Raw genomic sequence first — 26,396 nt, 5'->3', positions numbered from 1 at the left:
GTACCCATTGTGCTATGAGTCGCAGTTTTATTGACACATTGTGTGAAAATCTGTGTTGTGTAACTGGACCATAAGACAATTCCAAATTTTGGGAACGCATATTTGTCCTTGCCTCATCATTTTTGAGGATCTCAACAAGGGAAGGCATGCATCATTTCCACGAGATGAAGTAGAAGAATAAGGATGACAAGCAATAAAAAAGTCATTTTTTTCTTGTTGCATATTAGCCACAAATGTTTGAACAAACCAAACAAAACGTGCTTCAATATCATTTCAATTGAATAGATGGCTCAAAAAGCATTTTTTTGTTTTTAAATCACAACAAAGTAAGCTTAATTCATTCTTTTGCAAACATCTATCTTGCTTTTTTCATGTACGTTTTTAAAATGGACCACCAACTTTTCATTGTTTGAGTTGCAAACCTCATATGGGGAAAAGTTTGAAAACTTTTTTTGGTTCTTAACATTGACATTATTAATGTAAAAGCTTATCCGAGTGATATGTTTGCGTTACAAGCAAAAATGTTTTTTGTTAATTTCACGCATAATAGAGTTAAGTTGTTTTCAAAATCCATCGCTTAGAAAACTTTGAATGTTAATTGAAAGTTAATTGAACGCACGATCAAATTGGCTCAATACCACAATGCTTATTGCCTAGACAAGCATGTAAAATGGAAAAAATGTCAAAATCCAATGCATGCACAGTGCGGTTTGGCTGGGCATGTTGTCTTTGATTTGACTCCATGGAATAACATCAGTTGTCTATGAACGAGTTTACTTGACTAGCCTTATGCTGGGGCAAGTCCAGACTCAAGTTTGCTTGCAATCGAGTCTTTTACTCGATTTTGGAGGAATGTGCCAGACTCAAGTCTTTTAGAAAGGACTTTTAAAGAAAACTGCATATTCAATAACCGGGTCTCTCTTTACATGTAGCTTATTCAAGTTGGGCTTTCAAAAAAACGATATGGTCAACACCTATAACGCGTTCACCATTTTTCCCCTCTCGTGTGAAGAGAAGCTGAGGCAAGCAATTCCTCGCTCTTATCTTAAAACTCAACCGCATAAAATGTTGAACGTGTTCAAGGTGTATTGACAGTATGGACTTCCTTTAAGCCTCGCTTTTATAAACTTCAAGCTAAGAATGCCCCCGCTATTAAACAAATAACTATTATTTCTGCCAATTTTTCATACACCAGCAAATCTTTCATTTAAGAATCTTGTACGAATTGGACATTTGAAAAATCGTCTGTCTCCGTTTTTTTGATTTAGCTAACAGGCAACTTTTAGGCATCGCAGTTTTCCATTCAGAACGATCAAAAAGTGATGTTGTAGAAATGAAGTCAAAATCTACATACATGTCGAAGAAAAAAAGTTCCTTTAGAGTTGGGCTCAAAGACTGTCTCGACCAGCCTGATTTTCGTGATTTCTCGTTGCTTAAGCCCATGGATGTCGAATAATAACTATTTAAGACTCTTTATGTTTCTTTTTGGCAGCAAGAATAACATAAATTGCGCGTAGTCGTGTGCCACACACCCATGCCTTTCATGCATTTGAATGCTGTAAAGGTTTAAAAACTAAAAGGTGTTTTTTTGCAAGCGTCGTAATAAATTTCTCAAGGCATGTTCGCGAACGCGAATTAAAACGAGAGGAAGTAGGATGCAGAATTTTTCCTCGAGGTTAGATTTCCTGACTTGACATGTGCATTGTGCGACAAGGAAGCACGTTTTTGACTCAAAGTTATGTGGGTAAAGATCAGATACCGACATTTCAGATCCCCTTGTTGTCAACCGCCTGCCCTTGAAAAGAGATTCGTTTCTCGGTTGACTTCATAAATGATCCATTTCTGCACTAAGGTGTGGCAAGAATGCTCATTCATAAGCCATTGTATGTACTAACAAGAGCACGCTCTCGCCTTTTTTTCATTGCATGTTCAACATCCGTTATTTCCGTGATGGATAGAGTTTCATTATTATTTGACTCGAGTGCTAATAATGGCTTTCAATTTTTAAGGAAGTCCATGGCAGTTTTTTCTCATCAGACGTTTCCTCAAATCGTCAAATATCTGTCACACAAAAAACAATCAAGAGGGGGGTTCGAGAAGTTAACGATTGGTTGGCAAGATCATAGCATTATGATAGCCGTCAATTATACCATCTTGGAAATTGGCATAAAAGTGCTGTTGTAACCGCACTCTGTCAAAAATGCAATCCAAGACATTTTCACGCTAACGCTTCCGGTTGGTTGTCGATCCATTTAAATTTGACGCCATGACACTTTGGTCAGTGATTGTACTGAGGAAATGGAGGTGATTGAGCCTAATGCCTCAAATATTTTGCCAAAGTACTGTGAGTTGAAATGAATTCTAGGCTTGCTAAAATTGATATTGAAGAAAGCATTCTAAGAAGTCTAATTTCATATATTTAATCATTTCATTTATCGGTGGCTGATAATAAAGTTATGAGGCGTCGAATTAGTTTGAACTGAAATGTAAATCACGACTTTGAGGGACAGAAAAGTATTTTCTTCCAATCTATTTGCGTGTATTGGAGAATAAGATTGAAAAGGTCGTTGCAGTTACTGATCGTTATCAAGTAAAAGAAAGTTAGGTTTAAAAATTGGCCATGATAATTATGTATTATCGATGCCCGAAAAAAAACTTTTTGTAAGTAATACTTATAAACTATTTATCCAGAATCTAGCGGCTGAAAGAGTGAATATTCATCCAAAAAGAGCCTGAAGTTTTAAATGAGTCTTGGAAATATAGCGTGAAAGATAAATAATAGTGTTGGTTTCTGAAGCACAAAAAGCAATGATGAGCCTTGAAGCTTTTCTAGATAATCTAATTCTCCTCAGTCATTAGGCGTATTTTTAACATAGCATGTGAATTAATCTCAATAATGATTGCACGGCAATTATCTAGACTGAATCCGTTCAAGCAACTTCCGCCACTCACGGACTAATTTCTTCGTAGTCCAAGTCCGAAGAACCAACCAAAATGAATAGTGAAGCACGTGGCTAGCATCTGATTAAAAGGCAAGCTTAAAAAACACTCGACTGATACCTGCAGTTGTAAAAATTACGTGATTGCCATATTATCCTTAACCTTTTACTATAAAGTTTTTTTCAACATGATATTGATGATCGTAATCAAAGCGAGGCACAATACAAGATTCTCAATTTTGAGTAAAACTCTAACTCCCACTTTGAGTTATCCTGATTCACAAGGTCCTTGATACTTCTCGCATCCATACATCGATAGACACCTCATTAATTCATTACTAGAGACGAAATTTTGCAATTTTTTCATATTCCCAAATACAAAGCCTTCCGTGTCACAGTTGGAAGAGATCAAAAGGTTTGACCTGCGTCAAAACAATTTGTGTTACTTGAAGAAAATATGCTCAATTTTTTCGACAACGCTCCAACCTCACAGAGAAGGTTAAACTCTTTACCTGTATTTAGAGGTCGTGTCAAGGCCATTGCTTTGGCAATTTTAGGTTTGCCATGCACTTTCAAGATTACTCGTACATAAACGCTGACTCAACCAACCCTTGATCTGTCGATCATCCTCCGTGTGAAATATGGAACAATCGTTGACGTCGGGCAAGAGCCAAACTTGTCAACCAATGACAAAAGCTCTACTGCCAATCAAATCTAACAGTTAATTACACTCTTGTTCTGCTTGGCCAACATATCAAGTTTCAGATCCTTTGACCAATTTTTCGGGTCCGGTTGTTAAAACTAGAATCAATATTTCTGCAAACCAGTTTGATCTAGAAACAAGCTTGTGGCTAAACGCACAATGCAACTCGCAATGAAAAAAACAGTTGTTGCTGCATATGTGGTTTAGGTCCAGCTTAAAATACTATTAATGGACTGATCCTTGTTACACTTCATTGAACTGATTAGTTCGAACTGCAAACAAACATGCCGCTTAAACGGGAAAATTAGCTGACCTTCACCATACAGTTTAAATCAAACATTTCAGAGTCCCATCAAAAAGTGCCAGCTTCGTACGGTCATGATTATTGCCTTTCATTGCGACCACATTCAGATTGGTTCCTGACATGACTCTTTTTGCAACGATCCTGTTTTTTTGTTGGAGAAGAGACTGTCGTCCTATTTGAATGATCCCCAACAAAAGAAAATCCTCAAAAACTATTTCAAACCCCTCATGTCAAGGGGAAGTTTTATTGTATTAAGTGTCCAGCCAAAGGATCAAAGCTTATTGAGTTAGATCTTTCCAGTAAAGGGCCCAATATCAAATGAAATGAAATATCGGAAACAAAATCGTTTTCCTGTATTCTAGAAACCAATTTGGTATTTTTCTTTTCAAGGCAGATCGATTGGTTCTTATGGTGTAGCAACAAATTGATGCGGATATCAGAGGGCGACCGTCAAAGAAATTAGTTGATCTTGTCGGTTAATGGTTTTGAAGGAGTTGCCCGAAGAACGAACAACAATCGTGGTTGTTCAGATTTTTTTATTAATGACGCAGCGCAATGCGCCATGGCCGTAAAAGATGGCGTTTTTTCTTCTTTCATTTCCAAACAATAGAGAAATGCTTCGAGAGCACAAGAGCGCAGCACATCTTATCACGACCTGAATGATCAGCGTCAACCTTGGTCCGAATCTCGCTCGAGTAGTTTAGGGTTCGGCACCTGGTTTTGTTGGTTGGTAAAAATCCCCGCTCGCTGAAAATCCCTGGCGCTCTATTTGTTGCCGGTTTCAAAGCCCACTATCAAAGCAGGGCTGAGAAGACAGACTCCGGTAGTCTCTATGATATTTGCACCTGATTTCACGGCATACCTTTAGAAATCCTAAAGTTTGAGCTTGAGCTTTATATTGGCACTGTGCTCACGCAACCTTTGCTCTATTAGAAAGAAGTACAGTTCTAGCCACAGAAATGCCGCTTTGAGTTGTCTCGTAGTTATGTGATTCTCAAAATAAAGGTCCGAATTCAGGGAGATGGTGTGTTCATGGCTTGCTTGCTTGACTGCTTTGGTTGACACTAGCTGGATTCTTGGATAAGGTCGTCTCCTCTCCTCTCGTCTCACCCGTCTCAACACGGTGGTCAAAATGCCTTATCAAGTATTGAGAGAAATACTCAAATCCACCTTAACAGTCTTCTACCTCGCAAAAACCATAACAAGTAATTTTGACCTTATTGATTTATTGAATTATGGCTCAAATTTAATGCTCATATGGAGAAGAGCTACCAAGATTTGTTTGGATACTTCTGATAGACTTCAAAATGGCTTTTGAACCACTGTGGCAGTCGTCTCCATGGTTAGACGAGAGGGGTAAGCTTATCATCGAAGAATCCAGCTCTCTCGCTCGGCCTGCCATCTGATGATGGGTGTCCCAATTAAGGTATATTCCCGCTCCATTGTCGCAACCAAACGTGCAACATTAATTATTACCTCACCTTTGGGAATGATCGCAGGCTTGCCCATTTAACCTGTTAAGGCAGCAACTTATGCTGTAATTCAAATACCACAAAGAAGCTTGGACTCAACTTGCCTGGGTTTGAACCAGGATACGCTAATTGGAAAGCGGAAGTGTATATCTGCCAATATGGTACCGCAGCTAGCCTTTTCTCAAAGATATTGTTGTTGGCGTCGCTCTTCTTGACTTAGAGTATATGGTTAGGACCTTTTAAGACTAAAAGTAAGGGAAAGATAATGTCAGAGATAATTGGGAAACGTTTGATAAGATGTGTAATATTTTTTGATGAATTTGTAAAAATATACACTTCAATTTTATATGTCAGGCCCACCATGCTGTGCAAGCTAAGGTTAGGAAAGATCTGCTCAATAAGCTTTTTTTATCCTGTATTTTCCCATGAGCAACCTATTTAGTTTAAAAATACATGTTACATCAATACTTATGCCGAAACGTTGGAGGGTGAGCCTTTTGTCTGACGAGCAAAGGCAGCCATCACATCATTTATTTCAAAATGTCCGTTATTTTTTCTTAACAACGTTAAAGTACAGTCTGACAGTGAAAAATCATGCATTGATTTAAGAAGGATCTATGAAAGTCGTGAAGAAATTTTCTTCAAAAAAAAAACCTCACTGTTTATACTCAAACCAATTAGGCGCAATCAATGATCTGAAGAGGAAAAAAGTAAACGCAATGTGACAGGTGGTCTTCTTCGTCTTTCAGGAGATTTCCTCCGACATTAATTTTGATAGTGTCGCTTTATGAAGGGACGAACAGGACTGCTTGATTCGTTTTGAAAGCGTACGCCCCGAGTAGTACGTACGAGCCTTGTTATTTGTCATGTGTAGTACTACGTAGTCCTCAAGTGGAAGGATACAAGGATCCTAGAAACGAGGAGGCAACGGACGTCCTGTAGTGCAAGGCTCGATGCTAGTTGCCCCTTTGCGCATGTGGATGTGTTGGTATCGTTGGTCTCCATCCGTGGATTGGAACGAGGATGCTGGAATGGATCTGAATCTCGTTTTCTCAACCTCCAAGTGTCAATCCTCAGTTCATGGCAAAACCCCGACAAGGAAGCAAAACTTGGCAGTCAGAGGATCCCATTGAACCAATTCGCATCTCAGTCGACCGACAACGAGATTTAAGTCTACTCTTGTTCGTAATTAAGTGCCTTGGAGCTTCATTGAATTATTCAAGTGATTTTTTTATTGATATGGCATCAAAACTGACACACAAAAGCCTCAAGATCTTGTGCTAACAATCGGGATGCAAATCGTAAAGGTAAGCAAATAATATGTCGGGTGTTCCCCTGTATCACTGTAAAAGGTTCGTACTCTGTGATTCAACTGATTGCAATGATACGCTTCTTTAAACTTAGTGTACTTTACTTCTTCCGAGGTTTGCAAACAGTCACCACAAAATTGCCTTTATGGTCTTAAATTAGAGGATTTATGAACTGGCATTGTTCCAAGATATAAACTCGATTCATTGCCATCTGAATGTAAAATGTCACGCTAATAGAGCTCTTTGTAGTTTACGAATATAAAGCAAAATATCGATTCATTTCAAGGAAGGATATCTATATTGCAATGTTTGGGATGAATCAGAACATTTTGCACATTACTTGTCTTTAATTCAAAACTAAAACATTTTTCTGCCCTTCAAGCACCAAATTTGAACTTGATCAAGAACCTTAAGAAAACGATAGATAAAAAAATATGAAACAAGAATGGGCAAATAACATATTGTTTAAAATAAAATTTTCAAGCATTTTTATTTCTTGTAATTGTCCATCTGTTGTCTCTGTTGTCTATCTGTTATCTCTTGTGTGTGAACTTTGAAGACGTCCACAATAATCAGATCAAATAGATTTGATCTACTATAATCCTGTTTTAACTGGAAATTACCGAAAGAGATATTCCATCCACAAACAGTAGTACCCTCAGACTGGAATCAAAAGCGTTTTTTAATTGGACAATGATTTTGAGGTCACGCGAAATTCCGATGAACAAATGATATAATGTTGGTGCAGATTCCGATCAGCATTCCAACGTTGATCTGTGCGTAACTTAAAGACTTTGTCCTTGGACTTGAATATTGAAGTCCTTTCTCCATTCACCCCCTAAAGCGAAGTGGTTCGATTGTGCATTGTTTTGAATGGTGACAATGGCGCTTCATTTCCCACAGAAAATGGGCATACCTTCTCCCTATTGCAGGACTACCCTCTTGGATACTAACAGGCACCTTGAACTTGATCATTAGTTGGGCAGACCTCTCGTAGCTTGGACGGAAAACTCTTACCCCGTATTCTGAGACGGATGATGAGGGATCTATTTATTAGCTTGAAGGTCACTATTGAGGGGTCCATTTGCTGGGGCCAGCGATATAAATTTACATGTCGGAGCAACACCACCAACAGATTGATATTCTCAAAGCAATTGCTCCCTCATTTTCAGGCCTTGGTTGTGCTTCTTCTCCCTTCATTTCCTCTCCTCACATTCGTTCATTGCTTGGAAGTTGATTCTCCTGAAGTTGTGGAGACTAATGGAGGCGAAGCCCAATCCTGGAGTATTCCGTCCAAGACAGAACAACTCATTCGAAGGAAGAAGGAAGCATTAAAGCTTCTTTTTAACAGTACAGATCGGAAAGTTCCCATTATTTATAATCGCAATAGCGACTTGTTTCAACAATACTTGACAGCCAGATTCACGAGAATACCTGGGGAAGAAGATGCGTCTTCCGAGGCTTCGAGCGAATCTGAAGATCGGACAGAAAGAAATTTGGACGTCACCACCATCACTTCCTGGGGAGGACCCGACGAGTCCTTAGCCGAGCAATTAGTCTTCAAGCCCAAGGCAAGGCAGGTGAAGAATGTCTATGTTCACCCTCGAGTGAGAAAACAATCCCAAAAGATGATTGACATTGATTCCAATCCGCCGCCTTTTGAACAACAAGATTTCTCAGCATATGTCACTCTAAGAACTGAGACGGACCTCGAGGCCGCCCCTGCCAAACGATCCTCTTCCAATCCTGTCAGAGATGAGCTCCGATCTTTCATCCAACAACTCCAAAGCTTGGATAATTTTGAATCGGTGAAGCTGTCCACGATATTGCCTCAAGAATCTAACTCTCTGAGCAAAGAGGCTCGACCAGAGGAGTTCGAAGAGGATACCAACGTGACGTTCTTTCACAATGGGGCCGATGATCCAGGGTTAGAGGGACAATTCGTGATTTCCGAAGCGGTTCCCACCACTCACTTGAAATCCGAGCCAACCAAGCCGACGGTGTACAAGTATAAAGAAGATAAAACGTACAACATTACTAATTATGCCACCGACTTCCAGGATGCGATCCTGCCGGAGAGGATTCAACCTTCCTCTAATTTTCAGCGGTCAGCCCAACCTCGTCCCACTCATATTCCTTCCCTACAAGGGTCTTTGATCCATCCAAATGCAAAAGAACTTGCTCATGAACATAATCAATCCGTCAAGGATGGCAAGGTGAAATCAGATAAAGCTCGGAAATTGACGAATGTCGTCCAAATTGGCGGGACCTTGTACCGCAGCCCCAACCCTATCCAAGCACACCCAACGCCTTCCGTGAACTCATTCCAGCAATCCACTTCCCATCATCATAGTTTTCCAACAACCCCATCTCCCGTTCAAGTCACTTATGAACCCGATCCCGGCTTTAAATTGGCCCCTCAATCCCCACCTCCACCCGATTTATATTCAAACCAACCCCAGGGATATTCGCCTTCTCAAACTGCTCCAAATCCAAGGCCAAATTATGAGTTCCAGACATCCCCGAGTCCCCCCAGAAGTTATTACTTTGAAGCAACTCCTACCCAACCTTCTTCTCCATCTCAAGGGGTTTCTTCCTCAGCAGGTATTTTGTACCGGCAAGGCTTTGGAACGACACCTGAAGCGTTTGCCAAAGACGAGGTTGTCAAGATCAACACCGAATCCCCTATTTTTACCTATAAGCAACCCCAGAGGTTGACCACACCCAAGTATTACATGAAGTTGGTGACAGATCAACCTTACACCCCTCAGCCTATTGCCATCACGGTGCCACCCCCTGCTCCCACACCACCACCACCCGAACCTGTGCACCCAGACCACCAACCCGATGTTCCCACCTCAAGTCCAGTTTACTATAAACCCTTACCGTCCGTTCAAGGCTTCCTTGTCCAAGACTCTCCTAACCCATCCAAATCCCCGCCTTCGTTCAAGTCATACCAAAGTCCCGCACCTTCTCCCAGCTATTACAAAAAGCCCTTATCCTCATCCTCTGATTCCTCAATTGAAGCGGATGCCTCAAACGAATATCATGCTCCCGCCCCAAAGTTCGTGAAACATATCACTGAGAGTTCCCCATATCCTCATATTTCGACCAAGGTCCCAAACCAGCCTCTTGGGTACAACAAGGAAGTCGAGAATACAACTCCGTATCCTTTGGTGTATGGGTTTAAACCCGTGGTCAATAGGTTTTAAAATCCAAGCTAGGTATTCCACGTTGGATTGCTCCTCAATGATGCCATTACTGTGGTTGTTATTTGATGTCATTTATCACATTCGATGATTCAACACACAAAATAATCACGATTGAAAATGATGCTGAACGTTGATATTAGACGATCTAGGGTCATGCGTTCTTTGAATTTGTCTGTGCACTCGTTCATTGTGCAGATGGTAGAGCAAATGGTTGGAAGAGAAATACTCAGAGTTGGCACTGTACGGATACGACTCTTCAAATGACTTTTGTTGGTCTGAAAACGATGAATTCGAGTCTTCGAACTGTGCTGACCCATTATTGTTGGGATGAAGAGAACCAGGATGAGAAGAGCCTGAAGACCCGCAAGGGTTCATCCCATTTTGACAATTGGACGTTCCAGGGCGTGCTGCCGGATGAGAACCATGTGGATGAGAACCTGATTGGTCAATGTTGAGTCGGTTGATCCGTTTAGAAAGAGGAACATCCTCACAATCGCAATTGGCAATTTCGGAGTGTCCTCGCTTTACCCCGCGACTCTCGGGATGGTTGGGGTCTCCAATGGGTCCCTTCATAGGTTCTGGTCTCGTGTGGTTACTCTCCATGAGAAATGAGTGTGAGCAAGTTAAATAGGGCATTCCGCGTTGCTTTCAATCTTAAGATACAAAACACAATGCATTATCATGATAAAATTCTGAGGGGAAAGGAAAGACAAGATAAGGCCAGAAATTGGGCACTACTTCTTTCTTACACCAATGCAAAGTAAAAGCAATGGACTGTAATAATGCCATACAGGTAATGGAAAACAGGGTCAAAACTGCATTTCTTTGAATTCAGAACCAGATTAAATTCCTTCTCGAAAAATCTTCAAGGTTCGTTCTCTTTCATTAAGTCGTTATTTTGCTCATCTTTTGGTATAGCAGACGCAATCATGAGAGCACTGCAGGCGTGATAATCTGCTCATGACTGGGTATATGTAACATCCACTTAACGATTCATTCTAACGTAATTAAACCTAAATCAGACAAAAAAATGGTAAAAAGCTCTTAGAGTAATCTTTAGGACCCATGGGCGAAGGGAGGGCTAGGAATTTAGGGTTGGAAAAGCCAGGACTCTTCAAATCTAATCTAATTCTGATTCCACTTATTCAACCTATCTTAATGAATGATTTTTTCTTGCCTAATAATACTCTTTCAATTTCTGGCAAATAATGTGATACAACGTTTGACGGCACTTATCATGATATTGCTTAAGATATGGTTCTTTTGCTAGCCTTCGGTCAGGATATGTTCACTTTTAAGTAATAATATATAGAAAAAAAAAAAAAAAATAAAAAAAAATTAGATTCCGAACAAGCTTGTGCCCGTCTTACTAAGAAATAACCGTTATTTTACTCTCAAATCTACTTCAGTCACTCTCCAAGTTACGCGGGAGCAAAATAGATAATATAAAAAACACATGGTACTCAGATAAAAGCCTATTTTAATCTAGATGAATATCTTCTATTTGAAAGAGCAAGGATACTACATTTAATTTTAATCGCAATCAAACTGCCAACTCATTATCAAAATACGCATTTTCTCCTTCATCACCGCACTACAAAAACAGGACCTGTCTGATAAAACTTTGATGTACAAGGAGTGTGTTGAGTTATTGTAAACTAAGGGTTCATTACCTACTTTCGTTACCTTTAACGATTTTATTTTCCCTTCTTTTGAATTGTAATGTTTGGGCTGAACGTCCGGAAGTTTGTTTCAGTGTTGCCGCCATTAATTTTAAAGCTGGAATGAACTGGTGGAAACTTTACGAGAAATGCCTAAGGACGAGTGAAATTGGTGAACTCAAATACAATCATTGAGATAATTCAGTCTTATTTTCATTGATTGCGAGTTAAGTCGTGGTCGTGTGACTTACAAAGATAAGTTCATAAGTTATCCATCTGACTCTTAGTTTGAGAAATGGCGTAGCTGAAGAGCTGAGAAAAAGGCGGCAAATTTTAAGATTTGAAAGTCCAGGTAGTATTTGCCTTGGAAACTTTCTAATAAATCAAAGTATCGAGCATTCTTTCCAAACGAAAATGGCCCCAACAACGGAGAATGTTTGGGATGCTGCCATTGCGTTCGACAAAAAACGAAAAGAGGCCCAAGTTCTGCATGGACAAGCAGAAACAACTTTATTGGTCATTGGGAGCAAATCAGTGGGTAAATCCACGTTGATTCATAAGTTCTTGGAGCGACAGGAAGCAGCCAAGTCCACCCTTGCCTTGGAGTACACTTTTGGACGAAAAACAAATCAAAGTCTGATCAAGGTGATCATCAAACCTAACTCGGCTTTATAGGCACAATCACCTCTGTTGGTATAGAGTTATTGTCTTTTGTCAGTGTAGAAAATGAGTCTTCTCAATGTGTAAAAAAGAGGCAATTGTTAACAGTAATTCATGGTTCCAGGATGTGTCTCACATTTGGGAACTGGGTGGGGGAACCCTATTTTCAAAGCTCCTTGAAACTCCTTTGGCCCCGTCAAAGTTGGAAAGCGTCCGTGTCGTTGTCATGGTGGATCTAGCGGATCCCTCTCAGTTATGGTTTACTCTCGAGTCTTTGATCACGGCCGTTTTATCCCATATTCAAATCTCCTTGAAAAGTGCTAAAGGCAAAGAAATGGATTTGGGAGACAAATTGAAGGCTCTCTCTGATCCTCATATCGACGGCGAGCATCCTGATATTGCGAAGGTGAAACCATTTCCCGTTCCATTGGTCATCTTAGGTGGAAAGTATGATGAGTTCCAGAATATGGAACCCGAGAAGAAGAAGATTATTTGCCGAGCTATGCGATTTTTTGCTCACTATCATGGAGCCACACTTCAATTCTACACCTCTAAAGATTCAGGCTCAGTGAAGAAGGCCCGAGACCTTCTGAGCCAATTAGCGTTTGGAACAGAGCCCAATAAGGGCGTTTCTCAAGATTACAATAAGCCCCTGATCATTCCTGCTTGGTCAGACTCCTTTGCTGCCATAATAAACGAAGACACAGCAAATATGGACATGATGAAACATCACTTCACCACGCATTACCCTCAGTCGGTAAGTTTAGGAGCAAATGTTAACAAAGTAAAAATAATTTAGGCGTATCATTCGGAGTTTGCATTTCCAATGTAGGTAAATGAAGGAACTGCGCTGCCTGATGATCCCGCCAAAGATCCAAATTTCAGAGAGCCAGAAATTGATCAACTCCGATCACAAAAAGACGAGGATTTGGAACGTTATCGGAAAGACATTGAAAAGAGAGCCAAGCAAATGGGCGACGAGTTTTAGATTGCACTTGAACTAACGCTTCAATCTATAAACGTGTTTTCAAATAAAAAGCCATGAAGAAGTAACTAGCTCAAGATCATTCTCTCTCCAGTACGTGCAGGCTGAAACGTCTTGTCACCAGGATTGGCAAGGGGGAAATTTGCTCAGCTGCTTCCACGTTCATCTTGGAGGGGCCTGGGAACAGAGCACGTAGAATGGGAGGGAAAGCTGCTGTTAGCAAGTTCTACTCATCTGGCATTGGGAAGCATCACCGAGATAGCTCAAGAGCAGCTCACAAACTCTTTTTACTCCTATAAACAAAGACTCTGACTTCCACATTCGCTATTTCATTTGGTTAAAGATGCATGTCTCAATAATTCTGCTTACCCTCATTGGGAGTGTTCTGTGCCAGGAACAACCCATGGATTACTATGACATGGAATACGAGGAGCAATATGCTCAAGCATCATCCCAGTTTGTGAATCAAAATGAGTGTCCACCTTGTCATTTGGAAGATTGCGCTTCACCAGCAAACTGTCCAGCAGGTAAACGTCGCGATTAAAATTTTCACGAGGATCTCAGTTGCTGAACTAGGACTTCAATGTGCCAAGGAGATGAATATGAATGCCCAAAGTTCATAGCTAAGTCTATTCAATTTTCAGGAGTGGTTTTAGACCAATGTCAGTGTTGCCAGATATGCGCCCGATCTGAGGGGCAACTTTGCGATCCGCTAGAGTCCAGCAACAAATATGGCGTCTGTGGGGAAAATATGGAGTGTCGGGCATCCAAAGACAATCCGCAGGTAATCTTTTTCATTTTTTTAATTTTTTCAAGTGTGCTATCTTTCTAGATTTCCAGAGCTGGAAACAATAACCAGTTATCAAATTCTATTTTATGTGCAGGTTCAATACAAATTTGTTCTTTTTTTTACTCAAGATTTACTCTACTTCGTCTTGGTTCAATTGTTTTTTTTCAGAGCGAACAAAACATTTGCATTTGTCAAATTGACAAGATGGTCTGTGGAAGCGATCATGTCACATATTCGACCATTTGTGCCCTCAACGAAGAATCCATGCGTCGAGGCACACCAGATAAATACAATCCTCAACTGAGCATTGAATATTGGGGTCCTTGCAAAGAAGGTAACTAGGTTATAACTTGATGACTAATAACTGGATAACTGATATGATAAAAAGATGAATAGATACCAACAAAAAATATTTGAAAAGATTATGATAAACATGGTCACTTCCAAACATGCAACCAAGGGCTTCCTGTAAATTAGTTTCCCTACAACCACTCTGGAGAGCAATATAGCACCACATTTAAAGGCTTTTCTTCGTTCAATTTTCAAAGGAAACAAAAGATCAACACTGATCATTCATTTTTTCCTGATCACTTGAATCAGAATCTTGATTTTATATTGGGCATGATTTTTTTGTCAATAAGGACTTTAAATAGGGGGATTTGTGTCAGCCCTGGCGGATGTGTTGGGTTTAGAATTGTTTTTCCATTTTGGACAAAAACCATTGAAAGATTAAGAGCCTGTAAATAAACGATTTTTTTCCTTCTCATATTTGCCTGCTGCACCTCCTTTTTCTGCATTTTGAACTTGCATTTTCATTGAATGTACTTTTGATTACTAATAGAAAGCGGATCTGGAGAGATAACCATTAATTGTCTACTATGATGATTACCACGAAAGCATGATCCTTTTCTTCATTTCTGATAATAATGCTGAAGTGCGATATGTCATTACGCTGTTGATAAATTTTCGTTTAGAATGATGGCATTTGATACAAACTACACTATTTTTCTAAATTGTAGGAACGAGGTAAGGCTCAGTTTTAATAACTCATTTTTCCTCAAATTTGAAAATGCAGGAATCATATCAAGAGACACTATGCCCCTTTCTGATCCCCTACAAGAGCAAACTTTAATGGACCGAATCAAACTTTTCTTCTACCCTGACAATGGCACTAAGCTCTCATGCAAATTATTTTTTTAATAAGGGCAATAATTTTTTCATCTAAAAAACTCAGAGAAAAACACGGTTCATCGAAAATCCAAAACCTATAGAGAATGTCAAGTAAAGGAAATTCAAGGAAAAATGTGATCCGGCACCCTGATTTTGGGCATTTTGGGGAGAGAGAACTAAGACAAACATCACACTCAAGTCGCACCATTCGCCCATTGAATTTTCAATAATCGAGTGATTTTGAGCAAGTTGTCGTACAAAACCCTACTAAATGACCATGTTTGGTGTTAATCAGCTAACAAACAATCAAATTGGCTCAATACCACAATGCTAATTGCCTAGACAAGCATGTAAAATGGAAAAAATGTCAAAATCCAATGTATGCACAGGGCGGTTTGGCTGGGCATGTTGTCTTTGATTTTACTCCATGGAATAACGTCAGTTGTTCGTGAACGCGTTTACTTGACTAGCCCTATTGATAAAATTCCTACAAACTAACTCAATCACGTCATCTTTTCAATTCGTTTTTCAGCGCCGGTTATCATCTCGCCACCTAGCGACAGTTATGGGGCACTGGGAGCTAATTTAACCCTGGATTGTGAGGCTCGAGGATTTCCCGCACCCGTTATTACATGGCAGTTTGTCTCTGTTAAGGGTGAAACTATTTCACTGCCAAGTAAGTCAAAAATAAAACTCACTCATATTGTACTTCCTCACTCATGATCGAAAAAAAATACATTAAATACATATTTCATGTACTACATTTTGGTTGTGGTCGCCTTGTTAAATCTTGCAAACATTTCAGCAATGATGCAGAGAAATTGCAATATTGAAGTATTCACATATCATTTATCACATAAAAGGTGACGATCAAAGTGTTGCCATTCAAATGAGAGGAGGTCCTGAGCCCATGATGGTAACTGGATGGGCCCAAATCATGTCCTTGGATCCCACCTATATCGGTACTTACCATTGCATTGCCTCCAACGACCAAGGACAAGTCTACGCCATGGCCTCGGTGGGTGTGTACAAAAATGACCTGTGATCCCCGTTCTGAAGCCTTGATCAGTGAAGCACACAATGAATACGTCAGAAGTCAAGGGTCTTTGTTTACAAAAGTAAAATTTCAACTAGAGATCTCCATTTTTGTACAGTTTGTGCTCATTTTCTACAGTGTGAATGCATTTTGGTATGACTGTTTGGCAGTGAATAAACAATGGTTTTAAACCATTCCAGTATTTTTTTATCTTTACTCTAGTTAGTGTAATAGAAAAAATAGTGTTTATTTCAAAGAGAGCTTTTTCTCCCGAAAGACTTTTTTCTCGTTGAATGATGTTTCTAAAGGAATAACTATCTGATAAAGTCAAAATTTTGATCTGATATTAGGCCACGAATAGTTTTATTGTCATCAAAATTTGCCATAAGTCTTCAGAAACGTCGAATCCATTTTAGACCATTTTAGACCAAAATTCCAGCCCTTGCCAATCAATGGTTATTAAATAGCCGAAGTGTGAACCAATAAATAAGTTCCACTCCACTCAAAACGCTGAATCCAACGAACAATCCCATGATTCCTCCCAAAGCTCCTGAAAATAGATCACCCAAAATCTCAAATCCACAATATCTTCTTTGACGCCGTTTCGACTCACCAATGAGATCTGCCAACGAGAATAGTTGATCTCGGGAGAATTCAATCACACCAAACTGCTTAAAATAGACGTAGACGTCCGATGTATTGCCAAATCCAGCCTCTTTACTCGAGACGGACGACGACTTTGGAACTTGAGAAAACTCCGTCATGTACACGGTCTCGTCACATTGTTGAGGACAATTGCATTTAGCCCCTTCCATAAGTTGGTGGCTATGTTCTTCATCATCGGGTTTCAAGGCGTTTAGCAGGTGCTGGTGATTTATAAGACAATCCAGACCAGTGTGATTACAAGTCGTATTTTGACCCAAGGCTTTGGAAAAGCTGGGGAAATAGTGTGGAATGCATTGGCACTCTTTAAAGATAAGATGAGCTTGACACTCCAATAAGCACGATTTCTGGGTGTAGTTATCGAAAGTATTGAATTGGACACCATCGGCAATATAGTAATCGTCTAATTCTTCGTCGCTTAGGAAGCAATTGCGTCTGTCTCGGTTCATAGCCTTGACGTTTTCAGTGCTGAAAATGACACGGTCACCTTTGAGTGTTGAAGAATGAAGGTTGCAAGGCCGTTCCTTGAACTCACCTTCGTGTAATAGAGGCCGAGACCGAAATGAAGGCTATTTGGTTTGTAGCCACAGCTAATCCACGGCCTTCAACTTCCGGAAAATCATAAGGACTATGGATTTGAACCTATCTTGGGGAAATATTCGTTGATGACGCTTTCTGATGAGTTTTAGGATGCGCATTTTTTATCAAGAATTTTTGAAACCCGAAACGGATGATTCAGTTAGGTACTGTTTTACGATACATGAGCACAAGCCAAATAGACTTTAAAAAATTACTCACCTTTTGTGCTTGAGTCACAAGATTAAAAGTAAGGGGCCTATATTTAGATTAGGGTTTTTAACTCTTTGTTGACGAAAACGCTTGCCATGTTAAAGTGAAATCTGGGTAGAGGAATCTCGAATTTAAGGTTCATTCTTTTTTTTTTGCTAAAATAAAGTTTTTTTTCCTCATTATCTGACATCAAACACATGAAAAACCCTTATCAAGCAACACTATTAGGAACTTGCGTATGAAAAACAATTTTTAAAAGTGAAAAATATATCACTCTTAAACGTTAGGAATTGAGCAAGATGTTAAACTTTTAGTATTTACTCATTTTAAGAGGAAATCCTAAAAGGTCTATGTATTCTTTACAATTGCTATAAGGAAGCAAATGAAACAATGAAGGAGCCCGAGAAAGAAGAGAGATGGACTTCATCGTTTAAACTAGCCTGGATTCTCGAGGGCTTGAAGGTGCTCTCAAAACGCACGTTAAGCCTCTACGGTCACGAGAATTGACCCTTAGTGCACTTATTGTTTAGGCCACTCGAAAACACACTGTGTAAAATAGAGTAAAGGCTGAAGGGATAAGAAAAAAAATAATAGTTGTAAAATAACCTCGTTACTGCTGGGCGGCTTGGCACAACTGAAAAGGAGGAAAATACTAAAAAAAGAATAAGCATACTGACATCAATCCAATATTGGCACGATAAAAATCAAACTTCCAAAATAAATATAAGGAAAGAAAGAGGAAGTGCTCATTGGGTCATTGCTTGCCAATAAATGCTAGAACGAGGTCACCCTGAAAGTTGCATAGTAAATCAAATTTTAGGTCCCATCACCTTAAACCCGTCGAAAGCAGCGATTGTGTAATCGTCAGTCGAGCGCTCAGGGATCACTATAGAAAACGATAAACCGAGAGATGTCCCAGCACTATTGGTTCGTCTAAGGCGTGTCACTTTGGGTTTTGAGACCTCCGGTGTTGATCTCCTTTTCCTTTTGGTTGGGTCTTCATCGTTTGCATAAATGTTTTCATCGTTGTCATACATATTTTCCAAGGTGTAATCAACCAATTCAAAATAGTCTTCCCCATAGTAATTGTGGAAGGAAAAGCCCTCATCATCCTGGAAGCTTTCGTGCCAGAAAGATAACAACAATGAATTAGGATGAGGGGGAAGGATTCACTAAGAATGTCTTACTCGAATTGCTCGGCTTGTCGGACTGTATTGAATGAGCAACAATAACCTAAATCGGTTTTCCGCATTTCAAACAAATCTGAGCAAAGTGTTGCTATACCTTGCCATTTGCAATTTTGGAACAAGGACTGACAGGAATAGATGGACTGAAGGATTAAAAATAACAAGATCGAGAAATTAGAATCTTTGATACCAAATCGACAAAAAGGTAACATCTGAGTACCGATCTTAATAACTGTGGAATGTATTGATGATATTGATCCACAAAAGACTTCATATCAGCCTCAACATCCTCAAAATTCGAATCCATTCCGGGAAGGAACAAGTATTTCTTCAAAACTTTCGGGAGAACCTGATCCAGCGAGTATTTGTCCAATTTGGACCATCTGCAATTTTTGGACTGATTTTGGAGAAACTTTAAATTGTTATTCGTATCCACCTCTTGCTCACGGTTCATTCCTCAGGACTTCTTTCAATCGTTTGCTATCAATACGGATATTGGGACAAATGGAAATGGCAGGAAAATCCAAGTGCCAAATGGGATAATTGGTATTGGCCACCGTGGTATAAGTTGGGCTATCAGAAAACTTCTGAACAATTGGAGCGATGAAAAATCCCGACAAAATCAAGCTCGTTAACACGGTCAGCGCCCACAAGATTCTGCACCATAAAATCAACTTCTTAATTAAAATTGTTGATTACCCGTTTTTTTGAAGCCTTAGAAAAGCTTATTCTAAATGGAGCCATTTGAGGTTTACTTTGGACCTATATTTACTTCGTCCAAGAAGCATTTGCAAACAATGCATACAGGATATAACCCTCTATGAAAATATAAGTCAAGTAAAAAAGTGTTGATGTTTGGTATACTGAATGCGAGTATTCTTTGTTGCTTTTGATTTCAACGTTCTGTTTGCCAAACTGATACCTTGACGAAGTCAATCCCGAATGGTGTCATCCATCCTTCGTTGACACATCCTTGAACTAGGTTCACTAAGGCAACTGAAGTGTACTGAAACAATTAGTATTGGAAGCCCAACAGATCTATGTAGTTTTGACAAAGAGATAATCAAGTTGTTCAACGAAAAAAGGTGGTCATTTGTTTACACTTTCATATGTTCTTTTTTTTGAAAAGGGGCAAAAAGCAATGAGTAACAAAAATACGAAACAAAGAGTTGGAAAAAGTGAAAGAAATCATTTAGCAGGTTCAGATCAGCCCTTAACAAATGTAAATTATATGGGATTTTACTATTTTTGCTCATAAGCTCATATTTCTACAGGTGAACGGGAATAAAGTGTTTACAACACAAAGCAATCTATTGTCGGCTATGAAAACTACCTAGATACACCAAGATTCTGGATTTAGGCTTGTTACATTATGTTATCTGCAGATTCTTAACCGCAGGCACAGTTGAATATTCGGAGAGCAGTCTGCGCCAACCTTCCTAAACGGGCCTTCCCGAACGCAAGAAAGGGAACCATCAATCGTTGAAGGTTTTGGAAAAACTTCTCGCCTTATTTCTTTAATGTCAAATACGAACATGAGTCAGAGACATAGCTCAGGAGCAGAATATACACGATTACACGAGCCGATGACCACCAAACACCCCGCCACATTAAGCATGAAACAACATTTTTAAAACCACCACAGGTCGTATCAAGGCTTTTTCACGTCTACCATGTATTCACAAATGAGGTATCTTTTCCATCTTAATCCACTAATCCACTGGCGATCAGGTTTTCGCGCCGTGTCTGTTTTGTGGACGAGGAGAAGGAATATGACTACTTGAGTTAAGGGCTCTCCGTCCGACTTGGAGAGGTTGAGAGAGTATAAGTCATGAATCTAGAGGCTGGACATCTGGAGGAACCGACAAAGGATGTCCGCTTCGGAAAGATATCTCGGTCTTCTATAAGAAATATGGCACAGACAGCTGGTTTTGATAAAGTTCGTCGATGTCTCAGAGGATTTCGACAAATAGTACCTGTATGATATGGGACCAGATTTTTGAACGGATTGCATCCAGAATGGCCACAATGTCGACCACTTTGAGCAGCGGCCTAATTGGTTTTGGAATGTTGATCAAATGATATTTTGGAATTTTTGTCATACCGCTCGGCTTCTATCCAAAACTGGCAGAGGCAGCAACGTGAGTTCCGATCAAACGATGATCGATGGGCGGGGACATTGTCACGCAAAGGGGTTCAAAGAGCTTTTCCGCAGAACTTTTCCCGTCTCTTTGAGAAGGCGTGTTTCGGTAGGAAATGCGGACACGAGTTAACCTGTCTTGATCAACGGTTTGCTTCCAGCAAGCTTTTTAATAGTCTTCTTCATCGATTTCACTGCGACTCTCGGCCTTTCCATTCGATTGGGAAAAAGTACGGTGGAGCTCACTTTGTGTTTAACATTCCAATCATGTGAGAACTTCCTCAAAGGCAACGGATACCAATTGCGGCCCGTTATCAGACCACAACACAATCGGAGCGCCAGTACGGCAAAACACTCCTTTTTAACGCACTGATAAGCTTCAAGGAAGTTGTATCATGGCCAAAGGTCCAAGATATCGGGGCCACATCAGTAGCAACAATCGACCCACAATTGAGAAACTCCCGACCGTGTACTGTAGCAAGATCAATGGCCAGTTCCTGAAATGGTCGCTCAGGCCGTTGTTCTGAAATAAAGAGGTTCACATTGTTTGACGAGGGAGATTGTCTTGGCAAAATTTGCACGGTCGATACACAGTTTTCGATGTCGAATCGATATTTGCCACAATAACCCACTTACGTGCACGAGCTTGAGTTTCGTTGCGATACCTTGGTGTGCCTCATGTAACCGAGAGAGAACAGACTTTCTGAGGGAATTCTGGAATAAAGAAGTCTGAAGCCAAAAAGCACAAGCTCATGAGCATCTATTGATAGTTGACTGGCGATTTCCCAAAATGGCTATCATTCTGTCGCGATAGCAGCTTTTAGCAACTTGGGAATCCCTCCCGAACTTGATTCTTAACTTCTGATACACAACGCCACGATCAGCATGCACCTTTAGATCTTGAAAGTAAAGGTCGACTGGAATCAACGGAAGGTCGCTGTTCTAATCATGCCGAAAAGCAGGCATGCACCACTCCCCCATCAAAGTCGACCCTCGTCATCGGCAACTTCTCGATTCTGCGGGTGGATCGGATGGATGGTGGCGACAGGGCATCAGCCGCTTCATTCACTCTTGCCTGCCAACCATTTGACTTAAAGTTTGTATTCCTAACATTTTAGTTTGAAGTCGTTGAAGTCGTGGGTTCTCAATTTCATCTAATCGGTGATTAATACATATTGAAACTAATGGATTGTGGTCTGTGATGATCCAAAAATGGTCCAACCCATGCAAAAACACACGGCACTTCTCAATTGCATACTGAATTCCAAGCATCTCCAACTCGATTGACAACGTACCTGGTTTCCTGCGTCCTTAAGCATTCTTGATCCACTTGAAACAGTTCTCCACGTGGCCATCCGAATCTTCTTGTTGAGAAAGAAAACAGGGCCGACTCGTGACGCATCTGTTACTAGTCTGGTAGATTATCCACATTGTAGAAGTGGCAATCGGACTGTCTCGGCCAGTTTCTTCTTGGCCGATTCGAATGCATTATCTTGGACTTGATCCAGTGCAAGCGTTTCGGGATTGAAGCAAGCCTCTAAGCCGCTCCAGCGCTTTCACAAACATCCCTTGTTAAAGGCACCAACCTGATGGGCCAAGGCCAAAAAATGATCGGACGTCCGATATTCCGGACGGGGTTGGAAACTTCATCAATGAACTAGTGATTTCTGAAGATATGGCGTATCCCTCTGATGAAAGTGAAAATCCAGCAAAGATGACATCTGGCTTTGCTAATTGGATTTCGAAAGAGACTGAGAGATATCCTGTTCAACCGACATCGATCCAGAAATGTTCTTAAATTTCTCCGCATGTTCTTGAGGGCTCTTGGAGAAAATTGCGATATCGTCCACTATTTTTCTGACAAAGGTCAAGCCACTTAATGCCTCTGACATACGCCTATTGTAATGGCTCGGAGATTGAATTTACACCATACGGTGCTCACAGGAATTTGAATCGGCCAAACGGCGTGATAAACGTTTGTCAAATCTTGGCTCTCAGGATCCAGCTCACATTGATGATAACCCTTCAAGGCGTCAAATATTGAAAAGATTTGGGACGATTCTGGAATATCCATGACAGCTCAATGGGAGTGTGTGCGTCCAAAAATAATTCGCGTTTCACCCACACGTTCAGCTTGGTGAAATCAACACACACTCTCGAATCTTGTCAGTTCCTCTCTGTGGACAACGACAATGGGGTGACACAATCAGTTGGTTTGGTCTGTGGTGCAATCACTTGTCGACAAGTAGGTATCCAATTCAGCCTTAAGCTTGGAGAGCAATGGGAAGGGCAACGGTTTCTGGGATGGACAACTGCAAAAGGGATTGCACCAGGGCTTAACGTGTATTTTGTACATCTCTCCAACCATCGGCTTGACGACTCCATCAAACACGTCTTGATAGCAGTCCAAAAATTTGGTCCAAAAGTACCAACGGTCTTGGGTGACACTTGCTCAGATTTCAACATCTGCGAGGGCAACTTAGTTGGGGCTAATTGATCGGACATCTCTAAGACTTTCCGCTCCTTTTCAGATTTTCCTTGTTTTGTCGTAGTCATAGTTGCTTTTGAACTCTCAAATCTATGTTTTCATTCTCCACGATTGAGGGTTGCGAGTTGGCTTTTAGGCAGGGGAAATAGGGGAGACAATAATCCCACTCCTTCGTGTGTGAACCAAGACAATATGAAGTTCTTGACTTCCCTGAAAGATGTACACCATCACCTTCACCTTAGCACCATGGTGGACCCGAATTTGAACCGGTAAACACCCATCGCATGGATTGTTCTCCATTAAAGACTTGGGCCTTCAAATCAGCGCCTATTAAGTTGTGATCACTCTCTCCAAGAGCCGCCAGTGAGATCCAAACCAGCCCTGAAAAACTCTGCTCCTGTATCGGGGAGTGCGCGAACTTGTGCACCGCCCATTAGGACTAGTGGTGGATACAGATATTGTTTGGCATGGCTTAGAATGCGTGGTTTCGCTCTTGAAAAGCGCGGCTAGCCTGCATTGAAGAAATCCTAGCCATGTTTGGAGCTAAATGGTTTCAATCGCGACACACTGATCCACAAAATGCCCTCTGCCTCCACACTTTGCGCATTCTTGTCCATCTGCCGGACATTTCCATCCTTCAGGGTGCTTCTGATATCCACATTTTGGCAATTGGGGCCTGAGGTGACTTCTTTCGAAATGCGGGCTTCTTAGGGTTTTTTGTTGTGAGTGTGGTTGACGTGGGAGGATTCTTGAATTAGTACCTTGCATTTAGTGGATTCTTCATGACTTCGTGCGATGGAAATAGCCTTTTTAAGAGTGAGCTTATTTTCTCGGAGCATTTCCTTTACAGCCTCTTGATTGGCAATGCCTTCAGCAATTTGGTCGCAGAGAACTGTCTCGGCACAGTTGTCGCAAAAATTCGCAACTTTTCATGATCTCCCTCAATTCCATGACAAAAACGTCAAGGTCTTCGTTAGGTCGTTGATTTCTTTCTGCGCAATTTTCGTCTCTCAATAACTCGACAGATTGAACCCCGAAATAAATCCTCGAAGTTTCTGACGTACCAATGCTTCGTCATTTCGTTCACTGGACGTAAGGTCCAGTTTTTTTGACGAGGCCTTTGGTTGAACTAGAGAAGGCCAGAGTAGCATGATGTCCACCTTCATCTGAGGTTGATGCCGATTCTAAACCGGTAACCCTCAAGAATCTCAACCAATCCTCTTCCCATATTTCGTACTCGAAAATGGTCGAAGTCTCAATATCGAAAAATGGGATTCCTTTTGGCAATGAGTAGGAACTGGCTGCCCTTGGTTTGCCATGGTCGCTTCTTGTGGGTCTGTATGATGCTGATCGTGGTCTTCTTTCTTCTCTTTCTTTGGTATTTCAATCTTGGTCGTTGGTCGAGCTGAAGGCTCGTCGAGGTCTCTCAGATAGGATAAGAGTGGACGTCTATCTCATCTTTCTTCTTTTTCTTTTTCTTTCCCTTGTTCTCCTCTTCTGCTCACCACCGTCCAATTCTTCCCTTCCCGATTTCGGAGGGAATTAAATGATGACGTTGGTGACAAACCTCGTATTTCTCCGTCGATCCAAGGGATCCAAATTGGTGGAAGATTCACATATGAAGAGGAGGACCTGCCTCGAATATTATCATGCCCCACAGTCAGATGCCAACTGTGCCATGTTACATTATGTTTCGTGCAGATTCTTAACCGCAGGGCACATTGAATATTGGAGAGCAGTTCGCCAACTTTCCTAAACGGGCCTTCCCGAACGCAAGAGAGGGAACATCATCGTTGAAGGTTTGGAAAAAACTCTCGCCTTTATTTTCTTTATGTAAATACGAAATGGAGTCAGAGACATAGCTAGAGCAGAATAACACGAGTACACGAGCATGACCATCCAACAAGGCTCTTCGATGAACTACTTTTCAGTGTAAAAAAGATTAGTCAAATTTGGTCGCTCTTGACAAAAAATATGCACAGGAAAGACACCCACTGTCAGCCTCACCGCCCGGCACGCTCTGTACTGTCCCTAGAAATGACTTGCTGACCTTTGCTTCCGTACGTCGAAAACTGTTGTTCAAAATGTTGCAATGGTTTCAATGCAAAGCCAATACCGTCGGCAATTGGGGCACCAATTTTGAAAGTAAATGGTTCAACCATATTGTCACTTTTGCCAAAGCAAATTCTGTAACACCTAAAAAATCCACCCTGTATAGAGTGCAAAACAAGTACATCATTGTCCACACTTTGTACTTAATCGTATGTCGTAAGTGTAAGATGCCCAATTATTATCAAGCAACCAATAACGATCAGTAAATGAGTATCAAAAGGCTGTGGGTCTGAATGACAGTGTCTTCTTTGTTGTCACATTGTCCGTCGAGTTTTGAAAAGAAATTGTCCCGGTTTCTCGTTGTGATGGATGGGTCTTGAATGATATGTATTAATAAATCGATACCCCCCCAACCAATGACAGAGAATCGGTTTTGAAGTAAGGTCCCTAACTTTGAAGCGGTAGCACAGAAGTGAAGAGATTCCTTCGAATGGTTTCCAAGGTCCGTCCCAATTCTCATCAGGCAAATGGACTTGTGCCAAAGACGATGAGGTTGCCAACTCAAATATCTGAATATTGTCAAGCCACCACTATTCATGGGCTAATTTATATTGCCGAGGAATCGAGGCCCAAGTTTGAAAGGTTATCCTTGGCTTTTGAAATAAGTTTTGCTTTAGTTATCAATGTTTTCATTTTCTTAAGCTTATAAAAACCTAGTAACTATAGAATGAAGGCTAACGGGTAAAACTTCAGGGTGCTGACTATTTCCGATAAATAATCCTAACCCAAGCGTTCAGGGCGTTTCAATACGTTTGGCCCCGTGTACTAATGAAAA

At 40.7% G+C, this 26,396-nt stretch overlaps 4 protein-coding genes and 1 long non-coding RNA gene across 6 annotated transcripts; 3 read left to right on the top strand and 2 right to left on the bottom strand.

The window, feature by feature from the left end:
• The first annotated feature begins 6,257 nt into the window (after positions 1-6,257).
• Positions 6,258-10,061, top strand: LOC131880480 (uncharacterized). Its single transcript, XM_059227136.1, has 2 exons — positions 6,258-6,725; positions 7,901-10,061. Exons 1-2 carry the CDS (start codon positions 6,711-6,713, stop codon positions 9,938-9,940), a joined length of 2,055 nt encoding a protein of 684 aa, XP_059083119.1. The 5' UTR covers positions 6,258-6,710; the 3' UTR covers positions 9,941-10,061.
• LOC131880483 (uncharacterized) lies at positions 9,996-11,696 on the bottom strand. Its single transcript, XR_009373265.1, has 2 exons — positions 11,614-11,696; positions 9,996-10,593 (listed from the first exon to the last, which is right to left on the bottom strand). It is a non-coding gene; the product is annotated as an uncharacterized LOC131880483 (long non-coding RNA).
• A 274-nt stretch (positions 11,697-11,970) lies between these two features.
• On the top strand, positions 11,971-13,261 carry LOC131880481 (cytoplasmic dynein 2 light intermediate chain 1-like). 2 transcript variants are annotated; one of them, XM_059227138.1, is made up of 4 exons: positions 11,971-12,246; positions 12,386-12,667; positions 12,725-13,018; positions 13,094-13,261. In XM_059227138.1, exons 1-4 carry the CDS (start codon positions 12,016-12,018, stop codon positions 13,247-13,249), a joined length of 963 nt encoding a protein of 320 aa, XP_059083121.1. In that variant the 5' UTR covers positions 11,971-12,015; the 3' UTR covers positions 13,250-13,261. The 2 variants fall into 2 exon arrangements, with proteins under 2 accessions (XP_059083121.1, XP_059083120.1); XM_059227137.1 differs by having other exon boundaries at positions 11,978-12,246; positions 12,386-13,018.
• Positions 13,262-13,449: 188 nt separating this feature from the next.
• Positions 13,450-16,437, top strand: LOC131880482 (insulin-like growth factor-binding protein-related protein 1). The gene is made up of 5 exons (XM_059227140.1): positions 13,450-13,773; positions 13,891-14,030; positions 14,205-14,370; positions 15,739-15,882; positions 16,070-16,437. The coding sequence occupies exons 1-5, from the start codon at positions 13,590-13,592 to the stop codon at positions 16,249-16,251; spliced, it is 816 nt and encodes a 271-aa protein (XP_059083123.1). The 5' UTR covers positions 13,450-13,589; the 3' UTR covers positions 16,252-16,437.
• A 33-nt stretch (positions 16,438-16,470) lies between these two features.
• On the bottom strand, positions 16,471-21,701 carry LOC131880709 (pickpocket protein 28-like). Its single transcript, XM_059227393.1, has 8 exons — positions 21,658-21,701; positions 19,329-19,538; positions 19,102-19,264; positions 18,882-19,024; positions 18,525-18,813; positions 17,441-17,547; positions 16,856-17,373; positions 16,471-16,792 (listed from the first exon to the last, which is right to left on the bottom strand). The coding sequence occupies exons 1-8, from the start codon at positions 21,699-21,701 to the stop codon at positions 16,692-16,694; spliced, it is 1,575 nt and encodes a 524-aa protein (XP_059083376.1). The 3' UTR covers positions 16,471-16,691.
• Positions 21,702-26,396: the final 4,695 nt, after the last annotated feature.

This window comes from Tigriopus californicus, chromosome 5, assembly GCF_007210705.1.
Source record: "Tigriopus californicus strain San Diego chromosome 5, Tcal_SD_v2.1, whole genome shotgun sequence".
Classification (NCBI taxonomy): domain Eukaryota; kingdom Metazoa; phylum Arthropoda; class Copepoda; order Harpacticoida; family Harpacticidae; genus Tigriopus; species Tigriopus californicus.
Note: the sequence above shows the minus strand (reverse complement) of the source record. Positions and strands in the feature narration are given on the sequence as shown.

Coding starts and splice junctions, on each gene's coding strand:
- LOC131880481 (XM_059227137.1), top strand. CDS start 12,016: ATGGCCCCAACAACGGAGAATGTTTGGGATGCTGCCATTGCGTTCGAC. Junction 12,247..12,385: donor CAAATCAAAGTCTGATCAAG/GTGATCATCAAA, acceptor TCATGGTTCCAG/GATGTGTCTCACATTTGGGA. Junction 13,019..13,093: donor CCACGCATTACCCTCAGTCG/GTAAGTTTAGGA, acceptor TTTCCAATGTAG/GTAAATGAAGGAACTGCGCT.
- LOC131880482 (XM_059227140.1), top strand. CDS start 13,590: ATGCATGTCTCAATAATTCTGCTTACCCTCATTGGGAGTGTTCTGTGC. Junction 13,774..13,890: donor ACCAGCAAACTGTCCAGCAG/GTAAACGTCGCG, acceptor TTCAATTTTCAG/GAGTGGTTTTAGACCAATGT. Junction 14,371..15,738: donor TTGGGGTCCTTGCAAAGAAG/GTAACTAGGTTA, acceptor TTCGTTTTTCAG/CGCCGGTTATCATCTCGCCA.
- LOC131880709 (XM_059227393.1), bottom strand. CDS start 21,701: ATGAGGCACACCAAGGTATCGCAACGAAACTCAAGCTCGTGCAC. Junction 18,814..18,881: donor CGACAAGCCGAGCAATTCGA/GTAAGACATTCT, acceptor CTGGCACGAAAG/CTTCCAGGATGATGAGGGCT. Junction 17,374..17,440: donor TCGGCCTCTATTACACGAAG/GTGAGTTCAAGG, acceptor TGTCATTTTCAG/CACTGAAAACGTCAAGGCTA.